General features: G+C 45.1%; 1 protein-coding gene across 1 annotated transcript in view; it reads right to left on the bottom strand.

The window, feature by feature from the left end:
• The window catches only part of LOC311127232 (nuclear receptor subfamily 6 group A member 1-A-like), a gene marked incomplete at both ends in the record, with an annotated part of 181,756 nt that overhangs the window by 43,266 nt on the left and 111,592 nt on the right, over nucleotides 1–26,898 (bottom strand). The window contains one exon of the mRNA XM_084159031.1: nucleotides 10,050–10,073. Within this exon, the coding sequence (XP_084015157.1) occupies nucleotides 10,050–10,073 (24 nt within the window). The remainder of the gene's footprint in view (nucleotides 1–10,049; nucleotides 10,074–26,898) is intronic.

Consider the following 26,898-nt stretch of genomic DNA (forward strand, 5'->3'; position numbering starts at 1 on the left):
TGTGCAAATAGTCTCTCTCTCACACAAACTCTCTCTCTCCCTGTCACAAACTCTCTCTCTCCCTCTCACACACTTTCTCTCATACACTCTCCCTCTCTCACAAACTCTCTCTTTCACTCTCACCCCCTCCCTCTCGCACTTTCTCAAAACTCTCCCTCTCTCACAAACTCTCCCTCTTTCCCTCCCTCTCTCACACACGCTCTCCCTCTCTCAAAACTCTCCCTCTCTCACAAACGTTCTCTCTCTCACCCCCTCCCTCTACACAAACTCTCTCTCTCTCCCTCACAAACACTCTCTCTCTCCCTCCCTCTCTCTCTCACAAACATTATCTCTCTCTCTCCCAATCCCTCCCGCTCTCACAAGATGTACTGTGCCCATTTCACCACACGAGGGCGACACATCGCTTCCAACTCACCCACCCACCCACCACTAACTACCTCTACCATCACCACAGTCACTGCCTTGCCAGCCAGCCAGCCAGCCAGCCAGCCAGCCAGCGCAAAATGTAAAAATGTCAAGCTGAAACAAAACATTGGTCGGAGAGGCTTGATGAAAAGAGCCGGGGAAAGAAATAGGGCACATTACTTCCATTCCGACAAACAAGGTCACATCAAGGCATTTCTAATAGTATGATTGGGAGATTTTGTCTTTTTTTCTGTGTGTGTTTTGTTCGTTTTTTTATTTTACATAATTAACACTATCTCCTTGGGGGGATTCGTCTCACAGGGCCGACTGAATAAAGCTCATTTGCATAATGAACGAAGCCTTTCCCTTCGTTAGTGAAAGAATGGGTGTAGCAGGCAGGAGGACTACAGTGGGCCTCACCCTGAGGACAAATAGATACCAAGAGATTGAGAGGAGAGAGAGGGGGGAGAGAGAGAGGGGGTGGAGAGAGAGAGAAGTGAAGAAAGATAGAGAGACAGAAGGGGGAGAGAAAAAGGAGGAGAGAGAAAGAAAAAGAGAAAGTCAAACAAAAAGACAAGAGGGAGAGATGGAGAGAGAGATAGAGAGAGAGAGAGGGGGGGGGGGGGGGGGGCTATATGGCTCTATTTTACGCTGGTCGATGTATAAGCCTGCTACACTGTATGGATAGGCTTAATGTGTGCTATTATGGGGTCCACTCACACTGCCGAAGGAAAGAGGACATAAGTGGCTAGAGTGGTGGACCGTGTGCTGCATGTTTGTGTGTGTGAGAGAGTGCTGAGAGAGTACTAAGCTCCAATGGTTCTCTTCTCACTGACGATGATGGCATGAGCTCTGACTCTCTCTCTTTCTCCCTCACTCACTCTCCTTTCTCTCTCACTCTCCCCTCCTCTCTCTCTTTCTGTCGCAAGAGTTCCTCTTAAGAGCTGTGAAATGTTTAATACATCATAATATTTGCACACACACACACACTACCAAATACACAAGTGCAAATGTACACACTCACACTTAAACATAATCTCACATCCACACATACACACCATGGCCTGTTCTGTGTGGGAACCTGCCTATTTACTCAGCCCGGACCAGCCTTAAGTTACCTTCCCTCCTTCCCCTCCATGACATTCCTTCCCGGGGTGGGATCTCTCTCCCCTTCGCTCTCCCTCCCCCTCTTTCTTCCTCTCTCTCTCTCCACATCTGGCTGTTTCCTTCTCTCTCCGCGTCTTATTTATGGCCTGGGCTTGGTGAGGTGAGGCAGCCATTTTGCTTCACTTCTTATATATATATTTTTTGACGAGACTCCCCGCCAACTATGTTTTTTTCCCTCTCCTCCACCCCGCTGACGCCAACATCATAATGACAGGCTTCTCAGACTGTCTTCTTCCCCCTAGTATTTCTCTCTCTCTCCTTTTCGTCTCTCTTTATTTGTCTCTCTCTCTCCCATTCTCTCTCCCTCCCTCTCGCATATCATCTCTCCCTCTCTCCCTCTCTCTCATATCATCTTTCCCTCCCATCTTTTGCTCTTCAGGGGATGGTGTATGATCTTGTCAGGGGATGGTGTATGCTCTTGTCAGGAGATGGTGTATGATCTTGTCAGTGGATGGTGTATGATCTTGTCAGGGGATGGTGTATGATCTTGTCAGGGGATGGTGTATGATCTTGTCAGGGGATGGTGTATGATCTTGTCAGGGGATGGTGTATGATCTTGTCAGGGGATGGTGTATGATCTTGTCAGGGGGTGGTGTATGATCTTGTCAGGGGATGGTGTATGATCTTGTCAAGGGATGGTGTATGATCTTGTCAGGGGATGGTGTATGATCTTGTCAGGGGATGGTGTATGATCTTGTCAGGGGATGGTGTATGATCTTGTCAGGGGATGGTGTATGATCTTGTCAGGGGATGGTGTATGATCTTGTCAGGGGATGGTGTATGATCTTGTCAGGGGATGGTGTATGATCTTGTCAGGGGATGGTGTATGATCTTGTCAGGGGATGGTGTATGATCTTGTCAGGGGATGGTGTATGATCTTGTCAGGGGATTGTGTATGATCTTGTCAGGGGATGGTGTATGATCTTGTCAGGGGATGGTGTATGATCTTGTCAGGGGATGGTGTATGATCTTGTCAGGGGATGGTGTATGATCTTGTCAGGGGATGGTGTAAATAGATTATTTTTCTCACCCATCTACACACGATACCTAATAATGACTAAGTGAAAACATGGTTTTAGAAATGTTTGCAAATTGATTGAAAATGAAATACAGAAATATCTAATTTACATATACGTATTCACACCCCTGAGTCAATACATGTTAGAATCACCTTTGGCAGCGATTACAGCTGTGAGACTTTCTGGGTAACTCTCTAAGAGCTTTGCACACCTGGATTGCACAATATTTGCACATTAGCCATTTTCAAGTCTAGCCATAGATTTTCAAGCCGATTTACAGTGAGGGAAAAAAGTATTTGATCCCCTGCTGATTTTGTACGTTTGCCCACTGACAAAGAAATTATCAGTCTATAATTTTAATGGTATGTTTATTTGAACAGTGAGAGACAGAATAACAACAACAAAAATCCAGAAAAACACATGTCAAAAATTTTAGAAATTGATTTGCATTTTAATGAGGGAAATAAGTATTTGACCCCCTCTCAATCAGAAAGATTTCTGGCTCCCAGGTGTCTTTTATACAGGTAACGAGCTGAGATTAGGAGCACACTCTTAAAGGGAGTGCTCCTAATCTCAGCTTGTTACCTGTATAAAAGACACTTGTCCACAGAAGCAATCAATCAATCAGATTCCAAACTCTCCACCATGGCCAAGACCAAAGAGCTCTCCAAGGATGTCAGGGACAAGATTATAGACCTACACAAGGCTGGAATGGGCTACAAGACCATCGCCAAGCAGCTTAGTGAGAAGGTGACAACAGTTGGTGCGATTATTCGCAAATGGAAGAAACACAAAAGCACTGTCAATCTCCCTCGGCCTGGGACTCCATGCAAGATCTCACCTCGTGGAGTTGCAATGATCATGAGAACGGTGAGGAATCAGCCCAGAACTACACGGGAGGATCTTGTCAATGATCTCAAGGCAGCTGGGACCATAGTCACCAAGAAAACAATTGGTAACACACTACGCCGTGAAAGACTGAAATCCTGCAGTACCCGCAAGGTCCCCCTGCTCAAGAAAGCACATATACAGGCCCGTCTGAAGTTTGCCAATGAACATCTGAATGATTCAGAGGAGAACTGGGTGAAAGTGTTGTGGTCAGATGAGACCAAAATCGAGCTCTTTGGCATCAACTCATCTCACAGTGTTTGGAGGAGGAGGAATGCTGCCTATGACCCCAAGAACACCATCCCCACCGTCAAACATGGAGGTGGAAACATTATGCTTTGGGGGTATTTTTCTGCTACGGGGACAGGACAACTTCACCGCATCAAAGGGACGATGAATGGAGCCATGTACCGTCAAATCTTGGGTGAGTCCCTCAGCCAGGGCATTGAAAATGAGTCGTGGATGGGTATTCTAGCATGACAATGACCCAAAACACACGGCCAAGGCAACAAAGGAGTGGCTCAAGAAGAAGCACATTAAGGTCCTGGAGTGGCCTAGCCAGTCTCCAGACCTTAATCCCATAGAAAATCTGTGAATGGAGCTGAAGGTTCGAGTTGCCAAACGTCAGCCTCGAAACCTTAATGACTTGGAGAAGATCTGCAAAGAGAAGTGGGACAAAATCCCTCCTGAGATGTGTGCAAACCTGGTGGCCAACTACAAGAAACGTCTGACCTCTGTGATTGCCAACAAGGGTTTTGCCACCAAGTACTAAGTCATGTTTTTCAGAGGGGTCAAATACTTATTTCCCTCATTAAAATGCAAATCAATTTCTAAAATTTTTGAAATGCGTTTTTATGGATTTTTTTGTTGTTATTCTGTCTATCACTGTTCAAATAAACCTACCATTAAAATTATAGACTGATCATGTCTTTGTCAGTGGGCAAACGTACAAAATCAGCAGGGGATCAAATACTTTTTTCCCTCACTGTAAATCAAAACTGTAACTAGGCCACTCAGGAACATGAAATGTCGCATTGGTAAGCAACTCCAGTGTATATTTGGCCTTGTTTTAGGTTATTGTCCTGCTGAAAGGTGAATTTGTCTCCCAGTGTCTGTTAGAAAGCTGACTGAACCAGGTTTCCCTCTAGGATTTTGCCTGTGCTTTGCTCTATTCCATTTATTTGTATCCTAAAAAACTCCCTAGCCCTTGCCAATGACAAGCATACCCATAGCATGATACAGCATGCTTGAAAATATGAAGAGTGGTACTCAGTGATGTGTTGTTGGATTTGCCTCAAACATAACACTTTGTATTCAGGACATACAATTCATTTCTTTGCCAAATTCTTTGAAGTTTTACTTTAGTGCCTTATTGCAAACAGGATGCATGTTTTGGGATATTTTTTATTTTGTACAGGTTTCCTTCTTTTCACTCTGTCATTTAGGTAAGTATTGTGGAGTAACTACAATGTTGTTGATCCATCCTCAGTTTTCTCCTATTACAGCCATTAAACTCTGTAACTATTTTAAAGTCACCATTGGCCTCATGGTGAAATCCCTGAGCGGTTTCCTTCCTCCCCGGCAACTGAGTTAGGAAGGACACCTGTATCTTTGTAGTGACTGGGTGTATTGATACAGCCTCCAAAGTGTAATGAATTACTTCACCATGCTCAAAGGGATATTCAATGTCTGCTTTTTTTTTTTTTTTACCCATCTACCAATAGCTGCACTTCTTTGCGAGGCATTGGAAAACCTACCTGGTCTTTGTGGTTGAATCGGTTTTTGGAATTCACTGTTCGACTGAGGGACCTTACAGATAATTGTATGTGTGGGGTACAGAGATGACGTAGTCATTCAAAAATCATATTAAACACTATTATTGCACACAGAGTGAGTCCATGCAACTTATTATGTCACTTGATAAGCAAATATTTACTCCTGAACTTATTTAGGCTTGCCATAACAAAGGGGTTGAATACTTATTGACTCAAGACATTTCAACGTTTCATTTTTAATTAATTTGTAAAAATGTCTACAAACATAATTCCACTTTGACATTATGTGGTATTGTGTGTAGGCATTAGTTACACCCACTCTCTCGTAGCTCATCAATTCTCTCCTCCTCTCATCTTCCCTTTACCTCACCTCTCCTCCTATCATTACTCCATCATGACTGTGGTCCATTCTCTAACACCCTTCTCTCCCTCTGCATCTTGTCCATCTCCCTTCTCCATCTCCCTTCTCCATCTATCTGGTCCATCTCCTTTCTCCATCTCTCTGGTCCATCTCCCTTCTCCATCTCTCTGGTCCATCTCCCTTCTCCATCTCTCTGGTCCATCTCCCTTCTCCATCTCTCTGGTCCATCTCCCTTCTCCATCTCTCTGGTCCATCTCCCTTCTCCATCTCTCTGGTCCATCACCCTTCTCCATCTCCCTGGTCCATCTCCCTGGTCCCACTCCCTGGTCCATCTCACTGGTCCATCTCCCTTCTCCATCTCTCTGGTCCATCTCCCTTCTCCATCTCCCTGGTCCATCTCCCTGGTCCATCTCACTGGTCCATCTCCCTTCTCCTCTTCCTCCTCCTCCTCCTCCTCCTCTACTCTTCCTTTCTCCACCCCTCCTCCTCTACTCTCCCTTTCTCCACCCCTCCTCCTCCTCCTCCTCCTCCTCCTCCTCTACTCTCCCTTTCTCCACCCCTCCTCCTCCTCCTCCTCCTCTTCCTCCTCCTCCTCCTCTACTCTCTCTTTCTCCACCCCTCCTCCTCTACTCTCCCTTTCTCCACCCCTCCTCCTCCTCCACTACTCCCCTTTCTCCACCCCTCCTCCTCCTCCTCTACTCTCCCTTTCTCCACCCCTCCTCCTCCTCCTCCTCCTCCTCCTCCTCCTCTACTCTGCCTTTCTCCACCCCTCCTCCTCTACTCCTCCTTTCTCCACCCCTCCTCCTCCTCCTCCTCCTTCTCTACCCCCTCTTTCTCCACCCCTCCTCCTCCTCCTCCTCCTCCTCCTCTACTCTTCCTTTCTCCACCCCTCCTCCTCCTCCTCTACTCTCCCTTTCTCCACCCCTCCTCCTCCTCTTCCTCCTCTACTCTCCCTTTCTCCACCCCTCCTCCTCTACTCCTCCTTTCTCCACCCCTCCTCCTCCTCCTCCTCCTCCTCCTCCTTCTCTACCCCCTCTTTCTCCACCCCTCCTCCTCCTCCTCCTCCTCCTCCTCCTCCTCCTCTACTCTCCCTTTCTCCACCCCTCCTCCTCCTTCTCTACTCTCCCTTTCTCCACCCCTCCTCCTCCTCCTCCTCCTCCTCCTCTACTCTCCCTTTCTCCACCCCTCCTTCTTCTCTACTCTCCCTTTCTCCACCCCTCCTCCTCCTCTTCCTCCTCCTCCTCCTCTACTTCTTCTTTCTCCACCCCTCCTCCTCTACTCTCCCTTTCTCCACCCCTCCTCCTCCTCCTCCTCCGCCTCCTCCTCCTCCGCCTCCTCCTTCTCTACTCTCCCTTTCTCCTCCACCCCTCCTCCTCCCCCTCCTCCTCTACTCCTTCTTTCTCCACCCCTCCTCCTCTTCCTCCTCCTCCTCCTCCTCTACTCTCCTTTCTCCACCCCTCCTCCTCTACTCTCAGTTTCTCCACCCCTCCTCCTCCTCCTCCTCCTCCTCCTCTCCCTTTCTCCTCTACTCTCCCTTTCTCCACCCCTCCTCCTCCTCCTCCTCCTCCTCTACTCTCCCTTTCTCCACCCCTCCTCCTCTTCCTCCTCCTCCTCTACTCTCCCTTTCTCCACCCCTCCTCCTCCTCCTCCTCCTCCTCCTCCTCTACTCTCCCTTTCTCCACCCCTCCTCCTCTACTCCCTCTTTCTCCACCCCTCCTCCTCCTCCTCTAATCTTCCTTTTCTTCATCCCTTCTCCTCTTCCTCCTCCTCCTCTACTCCCCTTTCTCCACCCCTCCTCCTCCTCCTCTACTCTTCCTTTCTCCACCCCTCCTCCTCTGCCTCCTCTACTCTCCCTTTCTCCACCCCTCCTCCTCTACTCTCCCTTTCTCCACCCCTCCTCCTCCTCCTCCTCCTCCTCTACTCTCCCTTTCTCCACCCCTCCTCCTCCTCTACTCTCCCTTTCTCCACCCCTCCTCCTCCTCCTCCTCCTCCTCCTCTACTCTCCCTTTCTCCACCCCACCTCCCTTTCTCCACCACCCCTCCTCCTCCTCCTCCACCTTCTCTACTCTCCCTTTCTCCTCCAATTGTCCTCCTCCTCCTCCTCTACTCTCCCTTTCTCCACCCCTCCTCCTCCTCTACTCTTCCTTTCTCCACCCCTCCTCCTCTACTCTCCCTTTCCCCACCCCTCCTCCTCCTCCTCCTCTACTCTACCTTTCTCCACCCCTCCTCCTCCTCCTCCTCCTCCTCCACCCGCCCTTTCTCCACCCCTCTTCCTCCTTCTCTACTCTCCCTTCCTCCACTCCTCCTCCTCCTCCTCCTTCTCTACTCTCCCTTTCTCCACCCCTCCTCCTCCTCCTCCTCCTCTACTCTCCATTTCTCCACCCCTCCTCCTCCTTGCTCCAGAACTGTCACATAGCATTAGTGGGTCCGGCGCTCAGCCCCTGCAGAAATAACAGGCTAGATGGCTGTACAGACCCATTCTCCTGCTCCAGTTAGCTTTGGACAAAAAGCCCCCGTTCGGCAGGCTTGGGAGGATGCCTGCATTATTTTATTCATGCTGGGCGCTCCCTGCTTACACAACAGTCAGCGACAGAGGCCTACTAAACTCAAGTCTCCTCGCATAGGGTTAGTTAGCGATAGACGGCGCTACAGATTTAGCGGTGTTAACCACCTGGGTTTCGGCACTAAACATACACACACGTATATGTACGCATGTAGCATGTACTGTAGTCATTGCCTTTGACGCACACAAGACGCCACAAACTGATTGAGGAGAAAAATATCAGTACCTTTGTTCATAACAAAGGACCTAAAGACAGGAAAATAAGATACACACACTTCTTATAGGAATCAAACTGGATTAATACAGCCAATTTAGCAAAGTACATTGTTCATTTAGTGGAATACTAACATTGTTAGAATTATTTTGACATAATTATTGTATCTACTAGAAGTAGCTGTTCTTATATTCAGGATTCTAAGAAGGGGTCGGGGAGTGCAATGTTCATCAAAGGTATAAGCAGTCGTATCCAGAGACAACTCGTCACCAAAGTGCTCGTCACTTCAATTATTTATTTCTTAAGTCTTCTTCACCACCCCATGCTGAGTTCCTTTACTCATGGGGGGTGGGGGAGAGAGAGATAAAGAGAGAGAGAGATAGAGAGAAGGAGGTAGGGGGTAGAGAGAGAGTGGGGGCAGAGAGAGTGTGTGAGAGAGCGAGAGAGAGAGAGCGAGAGGAGGGGATAGAGAGAGAGAGGAAGAGGAGGGGAGAGAGAGAGAGAGGAAGAGGAGGGGGGAGAGAGAGAGAGGAAGAGGAGGGGATAGAGAGAGAGAGAGAGGGAGAGAGGGAGAGAATTTAGAAAATCTAAAGAAAGAGAGAAAGAAGTGAGTGTGAAAGAACCATATAGCTGGATCCAGTGATACCTCATGAGCTCATGGAATGGGTTTTGAGTGAGACAGAAAGAGGGAGATAGAAAAAGAAAGTGAGAAAAAAAAATACACCTCATTCCAGTCATTCTATGGATTCCTCGAGAGCTCTCTCCCTTCACTCCCCCGCCCCATTCAAAACCATTAGCGCCGCAATTTGGCGTCCCGGTTTAAAGTCGCTGCTTGTCAGCGAGTAGGAGGCGGGAGGCATAATCTCCCCGGTCAAATTAATCCCGATGTCAAACGGCACTAACAGTCAAGAGGCCCCGTCCGCCTTCTGCTCCTAGCCGCGGCACGCGTCTTACGCTAATCTCAGCAAATTAACTAGCGCTCGCTAACCCGTTTAAAACGATCCCTCGCTCACTCAGTGACCTTGTATGCAGTCGCACCTTTTTATAATCGCCGGGCATTAAGAAGAAGAGTATGTGCGAGAATGTATGGGGGTAATTCCACACACACACTGTGGCTATATAACTCTATTGGACAGTATAGGAGGCAGTAGGCCTACTTTATATTAGTCCTTTAATATGAGAGAACCTTGTTTCCTGTGTGTGTGAGAGAGAGAGTGAATGTGTGTGTGTGTGTGTGTGTGTCCACTCAAACTGTCAAAGGGTGAAGACAAGTGGCTAAAGTGGGGACTTTGTGTGTGCGTGACTGCGTGTGTGTGTGTGTGTGTGTGTGTGTGTGTGTGCAACACTGCTCTGCGTGGCCATTAGAACACAGGAAGGGGAAACGCATCACAGCGGCTAGAAGCTCCTAATCAAACTGGCACTACAGCCACAGCGGTCAGGAGAGCAGACGTAGCATGCAGGACATTCAGCTGTGTGTGTGTGTGTGTGTGTGTGTGTGTGTGCCTGTCTGTGTGTGTGTCATTTTGCATTTGGATCCCACAAGAGACACAGTACGACACAGCTCTTATAAACAACATCAACACTCCACAGTTCAATTACACATTAATATCAATTCATATAAAATTCTAGCATTCTTTTGAGCAAATGTTTGTCTTACGTAAGTGATGTTCATTGATTCCATCTGCGAGAGAGACAGAGACACAGACAGACAGTGAGAAAGAGAGAGAGAGAGAAAGCAGGTCAAACCACACATCACACAACTCCAAATCCAAACAGTATGCAATAAGATTACTGTAGATCTCCTATCGTAAATCCATTTGGGATTTAGCAGTGCATCACTATTGTCATCATCATGTTTCACGGCTATTGAGGTCAAACTCAGTAGTAGTTCAGAGTCGACAGGCAAGGATCAACTCTTCATCAAGTCAGCGATAAGGTTGTTCATCAATTTGCTTGCTACAAATTTAGTTTAACATAGACTTATGAAAAATGAATTATGCAAATGTTTCCATAATGCCCTAATGCCTCCCCAGGAATCACAGGCTGTCGAGTACTGATCAAATGAGCTTGTTTTGCAGTATGCAAAGGGATTTAGAGAGAGAACAGGCGAATAGGGGAGTAGGCTATACACTACAGCTAACAGAAATATAGTAATTCTACATTCATGATCCTCAAAGCGTATCTGAAAATAGACTCTCCAATTTACTTTTAGCGATTCGGTATATTATGATAGACTGGATTTCTAATTCATAGTTCTTGAATGGCCTGAGGGGATATGCCTGTTTTATAAAATGCATTTATATGTACCACATTGGTAAGCAGTTACCCAGTGTGCCAACCCATGTCTGACAGGAGGATAGCCACTGCATATGTTCCGTGACCCCCATGTGCCAACCTGGTTGGGTAACAGGAGGTTGAACGTGCCACGTGCGCCAGGAGAGACAGATGGCATGGAGGTCTTCATGGATTTGAGTCAAGCTGTCTCCCTCCCCTTCCAGGGAATATCCATTGATATTCAGATCCTCTCTATTCATTTAGTCTCTACAGTTGTTACAACATATATCTGTACCATACATGGCACAATGACCCAGATTATAGTTTCGTCCCTACACATTGTTTTCTATCCCATTAATCGACAGTATCTAGTTACGTTTCAGATCCATCTTAATCAAATACAAGATCGTATGCTTTAAAAAAAATAAAGGTATAAGGGGGTCTTAGTATGAGAGACGTAATCATTGACTGTTGGTGGCATTCATTTTATAACCTCTCACTTATGATAAACACAATACATCCACTCACAATGATAAAAACAACAACAATAACCTAGTCTACTTACGGTTACTGTGACCCTGTAAATTAATACAGTTAGAATTACAGTACAATATCTAATAAATGGTAACATTTTGAAAATGAATTAACAAAAATGCAAGATGGGCATTTCAGAGCAATCCCTGTGTAATATATAACATGTAAAACAAAGAAACATAGTACTGATAGTTTTTCCTTTCCTCGCTTAAGGTATTTTGCCGAAAGGTAGTTTGCTCACCCTTTTTGTTCTTTTATCAAGCTTGCTTAAAAAAAAAAGATGTTTCTTACTTTAATATGATAATCTTCATGGCGTGATGCCGATCTCCACGCAGAGAAACATTATTTATGTATTTATTGAAATTCAAATTTCATGGTTCACTGCTTTACACAGATAGAGCATGAGTATCTTACAGTGTTTCGGGGACTAAAGGGGGTTGAGACAATTATTCAAATATTTAACCTTAGCGGTCATAGATTATGCAAATGACGTCCCAAAATGATTTTTTCCGCAGCTGAAAAATATGTGCAGTTGCTCGGAGCGATGTAAAAAAAAATCGGCAGGACCGGGCCGGATAAAAAAAGACATGACATTTGCTTTGGCACCTCTAAGGAGGAGGAGTAGTCGAATAACCGTCAGCTATTTTCCTCTCAGATTGAGAAGACAGAGAGACTTGGACATGACAGAGACAGAGGGAGGAAGACATATTGTGTCTATGGACTCCTCACCTCTACAGAAGTCCATGGTATTCCCTCCTTCCTTGTAGACTTCACTTGTGTATAGATAGACGACCACAGACGCTGACCACCAGTACAGTACTGTACGTACAGTAGTTTAGGCCTACATGCTCACACACAAATCTTAACTTCTCACACACACACACACACACACAAACTGATTACCCCCCACACGCTATCAAACTGACATCCACTAACATTTGTTCATATATGTTCCTGCATTTTTAATATATGACAACAAGAACACCTGGTCTCCTCCACTGTCCTTCAAGCATAACAGCCTCTCCACTGATAAGAGCTGTCATAGAGCTTCTGATGCTCAGGTCCTGTTAAGCCCATCAACATGCCTATGGCGGGGGGCAGTGTTTGACTGGATTACTTAGCATCTAAATCTTCCATGATTCAGGTTGCTTGTGTCGATGAGCAACGAGAGGGTGTTCCATCTCATTCCGATTAGTATTGAAGTATGTAGCATGTAGTGCTCTGTTAGGAACGCACCCTGGGTGAACTGAAGTATCAGAGGGGAAAGGAGGCCAGGGAGTGCCTGTCAAAATTTGTGTCTGTGTAATCAAGATATGTCTGAGCCCGCATCCACAAAGTCTCTCAGAGTAGGACTGCTGATCTAGAATCAGGTTCTCCTTTTAAATCATAATGAATAAGATTATATGGAAAGGTTGGGACCGGATCCTAGATCAGCACTTCTACTCGAGACGCTTTGTGGATACTGGCCCAGATCTCTGTGGATCTCATGGGTTCACCATGACTCCCAGACACCTCGGCCTGGTTGCATAAAAAACACCTTAAAGGGAAATTTCACTGCTTTATTTCACTATATATGTCCATTAATATTATCAACATATCATGTGTCATTGAGAATTTACTCACTACAAGCAAATATGAGCTTTTCTGCATCTCACCGGTCAAAACGGGCCAGCTACAATTCCTGGTTGTATGCAAACCACAATATCCAGAATTCATAGCGATTTCAGGACGTGGAGGACCTCCCTGTGGAGGTGTTCCAATTGAAGTGAGAAATATAAAAATGTCTGTGTTTATAGCCAGCACTTTCAGCCAGAGGATTTCGAAACGGAACCGAAGTCTCAACTGATGGGGTTGCCATGTCGTCTAACGTTGAAAAGTGATGCTATTCCATCGATTTTCCCCTTCACTTCAAAGAGGAAGGCATCCGATCTGCCAAAATCAGCGCAGCAGAAAGTAAATCAAGCTGAGGTAACGTAGCTAACTAGCTAGCTAGCGAACTACATTTGTTTATGTAAACCAAAATCTATTTAGCTAGCTCTCATAATATGCTGGCTAGACATTCCAAAGCATATTAATGTAATTAGCCAGCTGCTAACTGACAATGTGATTTGTAACTTTGCACGCTAATGTTAACTTTGTTAGGTTATGTTAGCTAGTTAGCTAACTAACTACCGCAGAGGCTAATGTGACTAACATTATGTGCTCTATTTAGAGTCCGATCCCATCAACATCTGCAGTGGCATCAACAACAAGTTCAGCACCAGGAACTAGTGTAAGTCACCTTCTAAAATCGTACAAAAATCTACTAAATCTTTCCATGATGAGTAAATAAATATACTGGCGCTAGGCATAAACATGGTCTGTGTCTTGTTGTCATAGTTGGTGTGTTTACAAGTTGGCTACAACTTTTACTGGAGTTTTCTCTGTATTATGGAGCCTTAGTTGATTGTTCATGCAAGGCTTGAAGTCTAAATTGGAGAAAATGAGGTATTAGTAAGGAGAGGATGGTGTGGTCTATTGACATGAGGGGGGGCTCTGTGGATATAGTACTTTGTTTGAGTGCGTATTGATGGTGACAAAGTAGTAAAATGTTGGCTAATCACTGACTACTGTGTGTCCTACAGACTAATCATGCTGCTGAGGACCTTGACCTTGACACCAGCTTTAGTAGTACAGAGTCTGTAGACCCATTGGATGAAAGCTTTCAGCCTGGAATAAGCTCAAGCACAACATCATTTGACTTTGAAACAAGCTAGGACAGCAAAAGGTATTTATGAAAGCACAACACCCTCTTGAAAAAGAGACGAAGCAGTGTGTGGTGAAGAACATCACCAAAGCCTACTAAACCAGATGCCATTACCCAACACAAGAAGAGGTTCTCCGGCTGAAAAACATTCTGGAACCTGCCTGGAAAATTCAACCAACACAACATCCATATTCAGTTAGACTGATGTTGTAGTATAATATTGAATGCCTACTATGCTCACAACTGAACTGTGGTATAGATATTGTAAGCTGTTGTACATATGTATATAATGGTGTTTTATATGCGTTTTATATCATATTTTTTACAAGTGTACTGACAAGTGACTAAATGATTCCAGCTGCATCAGAAACCAATAAAGTGTTGACTTCAACTTGTGGATCAATTCACTGTGATATTCATGAAATGTATTTGGAAGTAACTAGCTACAATTTTACTGCTACAAATGATGCAGGTGCATCATTTAAACTTTAATTTGTTGGCAAGTAAACATGTTTCAATAAAACAGTAGATTAGTCTGTCAATGTAACAAATAAGTAGACATGGCTTGTATTCAAGACAAAGTTTATTTGCTCTGGAGACCGAGGTGAGTTTACACAGCGGAATGCAGAAAACGTTATGGCAATATATGACATACAGTAGCAGTCAAAAGGTTGGACACACCTTCTCATTATGGAATCATGTAGTAACCAAAAAAGTGTTAAGACAATAAAAAAATATTTTAGATGTTAGATTCCGCAAAGTAGCCACCCTTTGCCTTGATGACAGCTTTGCACACTCTAGGTATTCTCTCAACCAGCTTCATGAGGAATGCTTTTCCAACAGTCTTGAAGGAGTTCCCACATATGCTGAGCACTTGTTGGCTGCTTTTCCTTCACTCTGCGGTCCAACTCATCCCAAACCATCTCAATTGGGTTGAGGTCGGGTGATTGTGGAGGCCAGGTCATCTGATGCAGCACTCCATCACTCTCCTTCTTGGTCAAATAGCCCTTACACAGCCTGGAAGTGTGTTTTGGGTCATTGTCCTGTTGAAAAACAAATGATAGTCCCACTAAGCGCAAACCAGATGGGATGGCGTATCGCTGCAGAATGCAGTGGTAGCCATGCTGGTTAAGTGTGCCTTGAATTCTAAATAAATCACAGACGGTGTCACCAGCAAAGGACCCCACACCACCTCCTCCATGCTTCACGGTGGGAACCACACATGCGGAGATCATTCGTTCACCTACTCTGTGTCTCACAAAGACATGGCGGTTGTAACCAAAAATCTCAAATTTGGACTCATCAGACCAAAGGACAGATTTCCATCGGTCTAATGTCCATTGTGCATGTTTCTTGGCCCAAGCAAGTCTCTTCTTCTTATTGGTGTCATTTAGTAGTGGTTTCTTTGCAGCAATTTGACCATGAAGGCCTGATTCACGCGGTCTCCTCTGAACAGTTGACGTTGAGATGAGTCTGTTACTTGAACTCTGTGAAGCATTTATTTGGGCTGCAATCTGAGGCTGGTAACTCTAATGAACTTATACTCTGCAGCAGAGGTAACTCTGGGTCTTCCTTTCCTATGGCGGTCCTCATGAGAGCCAGTTTCATCTTAGCGCTTTATGGTTTTTGCGACTGCACTTGAAGATTGACTGACCTTCACGTCTTAAAGTAATGACTGTCGTTTCTCTTTGCTTATTTGAGCTGTTCTTGATATAATATGGACTTGGTCTTTTACCAAATAGGGCTATCTTCTGTATACCACCCTTACCTTGTCACAACACAACTGATTGGCTCAAACGCATTAAGAAGGAAATAAATTCCACAAATCAACAAGGCACACCTGTTAATTGAAATGCATTCCAGGTGACTACCTCATGAAGCTGTTTGAGAGAATGCCAGTAGTGTGCAAAGCTGTCATCAAGGCAAAGGCTGGCTACTTTGAAGAATCTCAAATATAAAATATATTTTGATTTGTTTAAAACTTTTTTGGTTACTACATGATTCCATATGTATTATTTCATAGTTTTGATGTCTTCACTATTATTGTACAATGTAGAAAATAGTAAAAATAAAGAAAAACCCTGGAATGAGTATGTGTGTCCAAACTTTTGACTGGTACTGTATATACAGTAGAAGACAAATATCCTACTAACGCTTATAATAAATACTACAGTTCTACAAAGGGAATACTTGCATATGGTGTGTTTGTGTGGTGCAGTGAGGTGTGCGGAGTCACTTCGATACAAGGGGAGAGTGTTATTATGGGACCTTTCACATCTCATCTTCAGAGTCATCAACTTCTTTGTATCCAAGTGGTATTGTCTGTGAGAGAAAGACGAAAACGCCATTAGACATTCATGGGCAATCGTTTTGTACTGTCTGTATTCCTACTGTAGCAGCATGGTGAGACATCCCACAGGCACACGTTAGCTAGCTAATGAGAGGCACTGAGGCTAGCTAGGTTAGTTAGCTAACTAGCTATAACGTTAGACTACAGTACATTTTAGGTATAGCAAACAAAGCTAACTAGCTAGCTAAACTTGGCTAGCTTGGCTTGTAGTGGTAATAGCAAAGCCCCGTTATGGCGAAATCGATCACTAAATTGTACTGTACTAAACAACACTGCCTCGTGTAAAAATATAGGTTATATTGCTAGCTCGCTATCGACAGCAAAACAACTTACTAGTTTGTCATTTGCCCTCCTGAGTCCTGGTCCAGCTGGCCACAATAATTGCTACAAAACATGACTCCGTTAATGTTTAGATCAGACAGCAGGCTCATTCAACCAATGATGTCATTGGTTGAACTATCCTGGCGCGAAAATACAGAAATACAGCTATATTGCATAATTATGTTTGAAACACCCTCTCATCAATCAGAATTATGTAGGGAGACTGGATAGTGTATAGCGGTGAAGTTTCCCTTTAAGTAGATTTTCCCTTATCTTTGCACTTAAAGTTTCCTTAACTTGAAGTCATTTGCACAAAACGTTTTCAAATAAAATAGAATTGTATTTGCCACATGCGCCGAATACAACAGATGTAGACATTACCGTGAAATGCTTACTTACAGCCCTTAACCAACAATGCATTTATTTTTTAATAAAAAAGTAAAATAAAACAACAACAACAAAAAAGTGTTGAGGAAAAAAAAGAGCAGAAGTAAAATAAAATAACAGTAGGGAGGCTATATATACAGGGGGGTACCGGTGCAGAGTCAATGTGTGGGAGCACCGGCTAGATGAGGTAGTTGAGGTAATATGTACATGTGGGTAGAGTTAAAGTGACTATGCATAAATAGTTAACAGAGTAGCAGCAGCGTAAAAATATGGGGTGGGGATGGGGGGGCAGTGCAAGTAGTCCGGGTAGCCATGATTAGCTGTTCAGGAGTCTTATGGCTTGGGGGTAGAAGCTGTTGAGAAGCCTTTTGGACCTAGACTTGGCGCTCCGGTACCGCTTGCCGTGCGGTAGCAGAGAGAACAGTCTATGACTAGGGTGGCTGGAGTCTTTGACAATTTTGAGGGCCTTCCTCTGACACTGCCTGGTATAGAGGTCCTGGATGGCAGGAAGCTTGGCCCCAGTGATGTACTGGGCCGTACGCACTACCCTCTGTAGTGCCTTGCGGTTGGAGGCAGAGCAGTTGCCATACCAGGCGGTGATGCAACCAGTCAGGATGCTCTCGATGGTGCAGCTGTATAACTTTTTGAGGATCTGAGGACCCATGCCAAATCTTTTCAGTCTCCTGAGGGGGAATAGGCTTTGTCGTGCCCTCTTCACGACTGTCTTGGTGTGTTTGGACCATGATAGTTCGTTGGTGATGTGGACAGAACTTGAAGCTCTCAACCTGTTCCACTACAGCCCCGTCGATAAGAATGGGGGCGTGCTCAGTCCTCTTTTTTTTCCTGTAGTCCACAATCATCTCCTTTGTCTTGGTCACGTTGAGGGAGAGGTTGTTATCCTGGCACCACAAGGTCAGGTCTCTGACCTCCTCCCTATAGGCTGTCTCATCGTTGTCGGTGATCAGGCCTACTACCACTGTTGTGTCGTCGGCAAACTTAATGATGGTGTTGGAGTCGTGCCTGGCCATGCAGTCATGGGTGAACAGAGAGTACAGGAGGGGACTGAGCACGCACCCCTGAGGGGCCCCCGTTTTAAGGTGAATATCCCCCATAAATTAAGTGAAAAAAGTGAAGGGTGCCGATGAGGTCCCATAGCTGCTTCATTCAGTATGGATATCAATGTTAACAGAATTTGTGGAGGTGAATGTTGCTATCCTCTGCCCTAGTTTCAAAAGGAAAACATCCACCAGCTAGCTAGGTAGCTACTTATTAGCTCAACAATGGAAGGTGCACAATCCATGGCTACAAAGCTAGCTGGCTAGTTAGCTAGCTACTCTGTAAGCTAGCTTGACGTGCTAGAAAGTTATAGAAACAAGTTGCGAAAAAAGTAACAACAAGAAACTTGGTTTATTATTTTCTGAAGCAATTTGGTTATCCTGTCTTGATTGTAAAAGTTATATTTTGCTATCTCACAAAATAAATGTGATGTATGATGAGACGTTTAGTCAGTGAATAATGGTAACCAGATACTCTTTCTGCCGTGCATGCCTTTAAACTACTGTAAAACCCCTTAAGTATGCCATTACCTAAGGAAATATTTGAGAGGACAATTCCCTTAGGTAAGGGAAAATTATTCCTTAAGGGAAACATTTAAGATGTTTTATGTCACCGGGCCCTGACCCTTAGCATGGGGATATGGTCAAAGACGCTGAGTGCACAAACACACACAAACGTGCGCAACCAACTGCACATACGTACATGGAAATGCACACAACACACACACAGGAATATAAGGACAGCCTCAGTCAAAGTAAAAAAATATATAATCTCCAGAGAACTGATTAAATAAGCAGGCCTACAGGTTCATGTCATAAGCAGGCCTACAGGTTCATGTCATAAGCAGGCCTACAGGTTCATGTCATAAGCAGGCCTACAGGTTCATGTTATAAGCAGGCCTACAGGTTGATGTCAGGTATTTTGTGATTAGGGTGTCCACCCACGGTGCTCGGAATGACAGAAATCACATTTAGAATATGGTCATTCATATTAACAGAGCATGCAAGTCAAGGAATGCTACGATTTGCTGTCCTTCTTACCGAATTTTGATGTGCACTTTGAAGATGTTAGAATAACTGTCCACATTTACTTTTCCTCAGCCAACAAGACGAGTAACGAACAGTCAACTCACTAGCCTATGTCAATCTACTATAGTAGAAAAGTTTAGGCTACCTATTCTATTGGTCAGCTTGTCGAGAAATAAATAGCCTATTCCAAACAGACTCTGGGGACAGTTGTGGTTCATGTCATAAGCAGGCCTACAGGTTGATGTCATAAGCAGGCCTACAGGTTGATGTCATAAGCAGGCCTACAGGTTGATGTCATAAGCAGGCCTACAGGTTGATGTCATAAGCAGGCCTACAGGTTGATGTCATAAGCAGGCCTACAGGTTGATGTCATTAGCAGGCCTACAGGTTGATGTCATAAGCAGGCCTACAGGTTCATGTCATAAGCAGGCCTACAGGTTCATGTCATAAGCAGGCCTACAGGTTCATGTCATAAGCTGGCCTACAGGTTCATGTCATAAGCAGGCCTACAGGTTCATGTCAGGTATTTTGTAGAAGGAAAGGCCAATGTGTCATGGCTTCACCTGGGAGAAAACACAGAACGTATCCCAAGAGACAATGAATGCCCTAATACAGACAATACTGCTGAGTGTGTTTGACAGTGCATATGTGTGTGTAAACCCAGGGAAGCATGCAGAATGGGCCTTGGCTGTGCTGGTAAGTGGTGGGAGCGGGCGGTCTAAGCCGAGGCAAGTATGGGCCCTCTTGATTTAATTCCCTCTAATCAGGTCCCTGCCCCATGGGGACTGTTCTTTCCACACACACACACACACACACACACACACACACACACACACACACACACACACACACACACACACACACACACACACACACACACACACACACACACACACACACACACACACACACACACACACACACACACACCGCTCCTCCTCCTCCCCTGCATACATAAATGTAAGTCTAATTTACACGGAAGAGGGGGGTCATGCACTGAGCTATGGAGTGTGGTCAGACACGCCCACACAAACACACTCATGAACACGCATCCCGTTGCTTTGCCAAGAATAGCCCGACCTTAAAAGGGCAGAGATGAGGAGATCGCTCGGAACAAAATAGGAAAAAGAGAATGAGGCCACAGCTGTGTATGTCTGTGGGCTAAAACATAGACTCAATATGTCAGACAACATTATATCAAAACATGGTATATCACTCCGTGCTCCGCATTTTAAATACACAAGGGGGCTGATTTTGGGCGAGATCAAACAGCTCTAGTGGGGTGTGTGTGCGTGAGAGTGTGTGTGTGTGTGCTCAAAGTACTCTGCTAGGCACCACGTACCAACATTCTCAAAAGGGAAGGAACCAGACAACAGTACAAGAAAAAGAGAGAGGGAATGATCGAATAAAAAACATAAATGAAAGAGAGAGTGGTTAGCGGAATGGAACGGGGCCGGGATAGTGGTAGCCCCCTCTGTGCATGCCACGAGGCTGCCCTCTCCCCTTAAGGATGGAGGAATGGAGATGGAGGGATGGAGGTTAGTGAAGGGAGGATAAAAATGCATAGGGGTACGTGATATAACCCCCTTCTAGTACTTCCCACTGGGTTTGTTCAGATGACATGAAACGAGTGTGTGATAACTGCCCCTTCCCTAGTTCAAGTTGTCAGGCTTCGGTCACTACATACACAGTTATTCTGTAACTTGTTTTGGCCATTTGAAATCGAGGCCCCAATCGGGAATTTGGCAAAATCTGACCATAACTTTATCATAACTCTATCCTCCTGATTCCTGCTTACAAGCAAAGATTCAAACAGGAAGTACGAGTGACACGCTCAATTCGGAAGTGGTACGATGAAGCGGATGCTAAACTACACACCTGTTTTGCTAGCACAGACTGGAATATGTTCCAGGATTCATCCAATGGAATTGAGGCGTTTACCATATCAGTCACCGGCTTCATTAATAAGTGCATCGACGACATCGTCCCCACAGTGACCGTACATACATTCACTGAGTGTACAAAACATTAAGAACACCTTCCTAATATTGAATTGCACCACCTTTTGCCCTCAGAACAGCCTCAATTCATCAGGCATGGACTCTACAAGGTGTTGAAGTGTTCTACAGGGATGCTGGCCCATGTTGACTCCAGTGCTTCCCACAGTTGTGTCAAGTTGGTTGGATGTCCTTTGGGTGGTGGACCATTCCTGATACACACAGGAAACTGTTGAGCATGAAAAACCCAGCAGCGTTGCAGTTCTTGACACACTCAAACCAGTGCGCCTGGCACCTACTACCATACCCCATTCAAAGGCACTAAAATATTTTGTCTTGCCCGTTCACCCTCTGAATGGCACACATACACAATCCATGTCTCAATTGTCTCTAAGCTTAAAAATCTGTCTTTAAACCGTCTCCTCCCCTTCATTTACACTGATTGAAGTGGATTTAACAAGTGACATCAGTAAGGAATCATAGCCTTCACCTGGATTCACCTGGTCAGTCCTGGTCAGTCTACGTCATGGAAAGAGCAATGTTTTGTACACTCATTGTATATCCCAACCAGAAGCAATGGACTACAGGCAACATCCGCACTGAGCTTGAGCTGCCACTTCCAAGGAGTGGGACTCTAACCCGGACGCTTATAAGAAATCCCACTACACCCTCCGACAAACCATCAAACAGGCAAAGCGTCAATACAGGACTGAGATGGAATCCTACTACACCGGCTCTGACGCTCATCGGATGTGGGAGGGCTTGCAAACTATCACGGATTACAAAGGGAGCTGCCCAGTGACACAAGAGTACCAGACGAGCTAAATGCCTTCTATGCTAAATGCCTTCAAACACATCCGCCACGCTGACCCTCAACACAAGGGCCCCTCAGGGGTGCGTGCTTAGTCCCCTCCTGTCCTTCCTGTTCACCCACGACTGCGTGGCCGCACACGACTCCAAGCCCATCATTAAGTTTGCCGATGACACAATGGTGGTATGCCTGATCTCCGACGATGATGAGACAGCCTATAGGGAGGAGGTCAGAGACCTGGCAGTGTGGTGCCAGGACAACAACCTCTCCCTCAACGTCAGTAAGACAAAGGAGCTGATCATGGACTACAGGAAATGGATGGCCGAGCATGCCCCCATTCACATCAACGGGGCTGTAGTGAAGCGAATCGAGAGCTTCAAGTTCCTCGGTGTTCACATCACTAAGGATCTATCATGGTCTAAACACACCAACACAGTCGTGAAGAGGGCATGACAATGCCTCTTTGGCATGGGCCCTCAGATCCTCAAAAAGTTCTACAGCTGCCCCATCGAGAGCATCTTGACTGGCTGCATTACCGCTTGGTATGGCAACTGCTTGGCATCCGACCGCAAAGCGCTACAGAGGATGGTGCGTACGGCCAAGTACATCACTGGGGCCGAGCTTCCTGCCATCCAGGACCTCTATACCAGGCGGTGTTAGAGGAAGGCACATACAATTTTCAAAGACTTCAGCCACCCAAGCCACAGACTGTTCTCTCTGCTACTACACGGCAAACGGTACCAATGCACCAAGTCTGTAATTAATAGGACCCTGAACAGCTTCTACCCCCAAGCCATAAGACTTCTAAACAAGACTGCAAAACAGCTAATCAAAACGCTACCTGGACTATCTGCATTGACCCTTTTTTACACTAACTCTCTTGCACTGACTCTATGCACACACACACTCACATACCAGGGTTTCCGTTAGGAAAATGTGGCGCCGGACATTTGACCGGCAACATTTTAATTTACTGGACATTTGAGAAATGTACCGGACCCATATGTATTGGGTGCGTAACCTGATTAGGGTGTCCACCCACGGTGCTCGGAATGACAGAAATCACATTTAGAATATGGTCATTCATATTAACAGAACATGCAAGTCGAGGATGCAACGATTTGCTGTCCTTACCGAATTCTGATGTGCACTTTGAAGATGTTAGAATAACTGTCTACATTTACTTTTCCTCAGCCAACAAGACGAGTAATGAACAGTCAACTCACTAGCCTATGTCAATCTACTATAGTAGAAAAGTTTAGGCTACCTATTCTATTGGTCAGCTTGTCGAGAAATAAATAGCCTATTCCAAACAGACTCTGGGGACAGTTGTGGGTCGATAAATCCCAAATTCATACAACCAGTAGGCCAGATCAGAACGTTTAGCTTAAAATGTTGATAAACTATTATTTCAGCAATGCGCACAAGGCAGTAGGGTATGTGCAAATGTTCGTTCCATTATGGAATTAGCGGGAAAACAACGTTGTCAAAAGGGCACTGCACATGCGTGTGGTTTCATGTGACAGAGATGAAGATATCTGTTAGAAATTTAGAAAGAGAGGAGATCTAATAGGATACTTTAAGCAAGGTAAGACATGCCTCATAGTATGTATTGAAACGTTCAGGAATTTGTTTTCAAAATGCATACTTCCTCCAGCTCATTGCAAAGTGGTGTGTGACTCGCTGATGAAGCCTGCCTTCCGTTGTCGTTTGATGCCACGTTCAAAACAACTGGGAACTCGGAAATCTCAGACTTCCAATTTCAGCGCGTTCAAGAGAACTGGGAACTGTGAGCTCTGACGGGATTATTTTTTTTTAACAGTCATCCAACTCGGAATTCCAACTCGGGAACTTGGGCCTCTTTCTAGAGCGCCGACATTCCGACCTGAAGATCACTGAATCATGATTTGAACTGGTATTTTTCAGAGTTCCCAGTTGTCTTGAAAGCACCACAAGATGCTGCAGCAGCAGCTCTCAGCTGTCTGACAGATTTTCCACTCAAAGGCTCTGTATCTGTATGCGTGTGATAAATAAGATACATAATGAATATAATGAACACACACGCCAATTTAATTCCACTAAATTATTAAAATTAATATATCCATCAACTGGTATTTCCGTCAATGAATGGGATACTATTTTTTGTGGGGACAAAAGTTGGCAATTACCGGCTAACGGAAACCCTGTCACATACTTACACTGACACAGCAACACACACACATGCATACTGCCGCCCAACCACGCACGCACACACCACACACCACACCACACCACACACACTGCTGCTAGTTACTTTACCTCTACCTATATGTACAGTACATAACTATCTCAATTACCTCGTACCCTTGCACATGGACTTGGTACTGGTACTCCCTGTATAGAGCCATGTTATTTTCTACTCCCAATATATAGCCATGTTATTTTTACTTGTTATTTTTATTCGTTATTCACTGTGTCACTATTTATATTTTTTCTTTTATATCTAATCTTTAACTCTGCATTGTTGGAAAAGGACCCATAAGAAAGCATTTCACTGTTAGTCTACACCTGTTGTTTACGAAGCATGTGACAAATAACATTTGATTTGATAGGAATACGAACTCCAGGTTTCCTCAGAAAATCTCTATGCTGTACTTGGAATGGACAAACTACATATAACATAGCTACTAGCAGCAAGCAAAATTAATTCAGTGTTTCCTCTATTACACTCCCTCCTTCCCCCTCTTTCCTCTCGCCATTCTGTATCTTCCTCTGTTTCCTCACCCTCTTCCTTGTCAGTCCATATACAGGACTCAAGAAGACAGGAATGCATCGCCCAAGAAAAACAGAGGTAGAGAAAAAGAGAGAGGAACAAAGAGAGAGAGAGTATTGTCATTGAAGGACAGCTAGCTAGCTAAACCCTCTGCTAAGATAAGACACTCATGATACTAAAAATACGTTATTGACGTGACACTGAGTCAAGCAGAAGAAGACACACTTAAAGTTATCTGGATCTTGTCATGAAAAAGAGCTCTTTACCTGGTCTGGCTATATGAGATCTTTTCAACCAGAAAACCAGGAAGTTATGTCTTTAAGATGTCTTGTGCCAAATTTACCTGCTGGAAAACTCCACCGTGGACTAGTTGAGGCACATTGCTGTTACCTATTCACTCCTTACAATTCACCCAGTGAGCAAAATGTATTGAAAGATGCATTTTCAACGTCTTTTCAACCATAAATAAAAATATTTTCAATGTCTTGTGCAAGACCTAAAGGAAAAGCCATTTATTTGCTTTGTCATCGACCTAGGGCCAGTTTGTTTTAAAAGTTATTTCCTTGCTTGATACAATCACTGAACTATCACCATTAGACTGGTGAATCAAATCAAATTAAATCAAATTTTATTTGCCACATGCGCCGAATACAACAGGTGTAGATATTACTGTGAAATGCTTACTTACAGCCCTTAACCTGTAAAACAACAACAACAAAAAAGTGTTGAGAAAAAAAGAGCAGAAGTAAAATAAAATAACAGTAGGGAGGCTATATACAGGGGGGTACCGGTGCAGAGTCAATGTGCGGGGGCACCGGCTAGTTGAGGTAATATGTACATGTGGGTAGAGTTAAAGTGACTATGCATAAATAATTAACAGAGTAGCAGCAGCGTAAAAATATGGGGTGGGGGTGGGGGGGGCAGTGCAGGTAGTCCGGGTAGCCATGATTAGCTGTTCAGGAGTCTTATGGCTTGGGGGTAGAAGCTGTTGAGAAGCCTTTTGGACCTAGACTTGGCGCTCCGGTACCGCTTGCCGTGCGGTAGCAGAGAGAACAGTCTACGACTAGGGTGGCTGGAGTCTTTGACAATTTTGAGGGCCTTCCTCTGACACCGCCTGGTATAGAGGTCCTGGATAGCAGGAAGCTTGGCCCCAGTGATGTACTGGGCCGTATGCACTACCCTCTGTAGTGTCTTACGGTCGGAGGCCGAGCAGTTGCCATACCAGGCGGTGATGCAACCAGTCAGGATGCTCTCGATGGTGCAGCTGTATAACTTTTTGAGGATCTGAGGACCCATGCCAAATCTTTTCAGTCTCCTGAGGGGGAATAGGCTTTGTTGTGCCCTCTTCACGACTGTCTTGGTGTGTTTGGACCATGATAGTTCGTTGGTGATGTGGACACCAAGGAACTTGAAGCTCTCAACCTGTTCCACTACAGCCCCGTCGATGAGAATGGAGGCGTGCTCAGTCCTCTTTTTTTTCCCTGTAGTCCACAATCATCTCCTTTGTCTTGGTCACGTTGAGGGAGAGGTTGTTATCCTGGCACCACAAGGCTGTCTCATCGTTGTCGGTGATCAGGCCTACCACTGTTGTGTCGTCGGCAAACTTAATGATGGTGTTGGAGTCGTGCCTGGCCATGCAGTCATGGGTGAACATGGAGTACAGGAGGGGACTGAGCACGCACCCCTGACGGGCCCCCGTGTTGAGGATCAGCGTGGCAGATGTGTTGTTACCTACCCTTACATTGTTGCTGAGACTTTGCTTTTCACCTATCCTAACCAATCAGACCAATGACCTTCAGAAGTAAAGGAAGGAAGGAAGGATCCATTTGGGAAGTATTCAAATAGGACCAATAACTGGCAAAATCTCACTCTCAGCTACAATTGGCTATCCTGAATCCTAATGGTGCAGAGTGATGATATCAGAGAGTGACGTGGTGTAAATGGATGGTCTTAGTGGGAATGGGCGGGGCTTGTCTGGGCTGTTGAGGTTACCGTAGAATGGGCATGTCCCAACACCTGCTACCTTCTAGGGAAGCCTGCAAGCATGTTTTTGTTTAGTCTACCTTTGATCCCTGCAGACACACACACACACACACACACACACACACACACACACACACACACACACACACACACCTGGCTCCAAGGAACAAGCCTCACCCCGCCTAAAAGAGAGGACCACACAAGAGGTCCCCAGGCCCAGACATTCCCATTGTCTGTGTGTGTGTGTGCGTGCTTGAATACTTCTTT

Source organism: Coregonus lavaretus (assembly GCF_964263955.1).
Source record: "Coregonus lavaretus genome assembly, chromosome: 4".
Taxonomy (NCBI): domain Eukaryota; kingdom Metazoa; phylum Chordata; class Actinopteri; order Salmoniformes; family Salmonidae; genus Coregonus; species Coregonus lavaretus.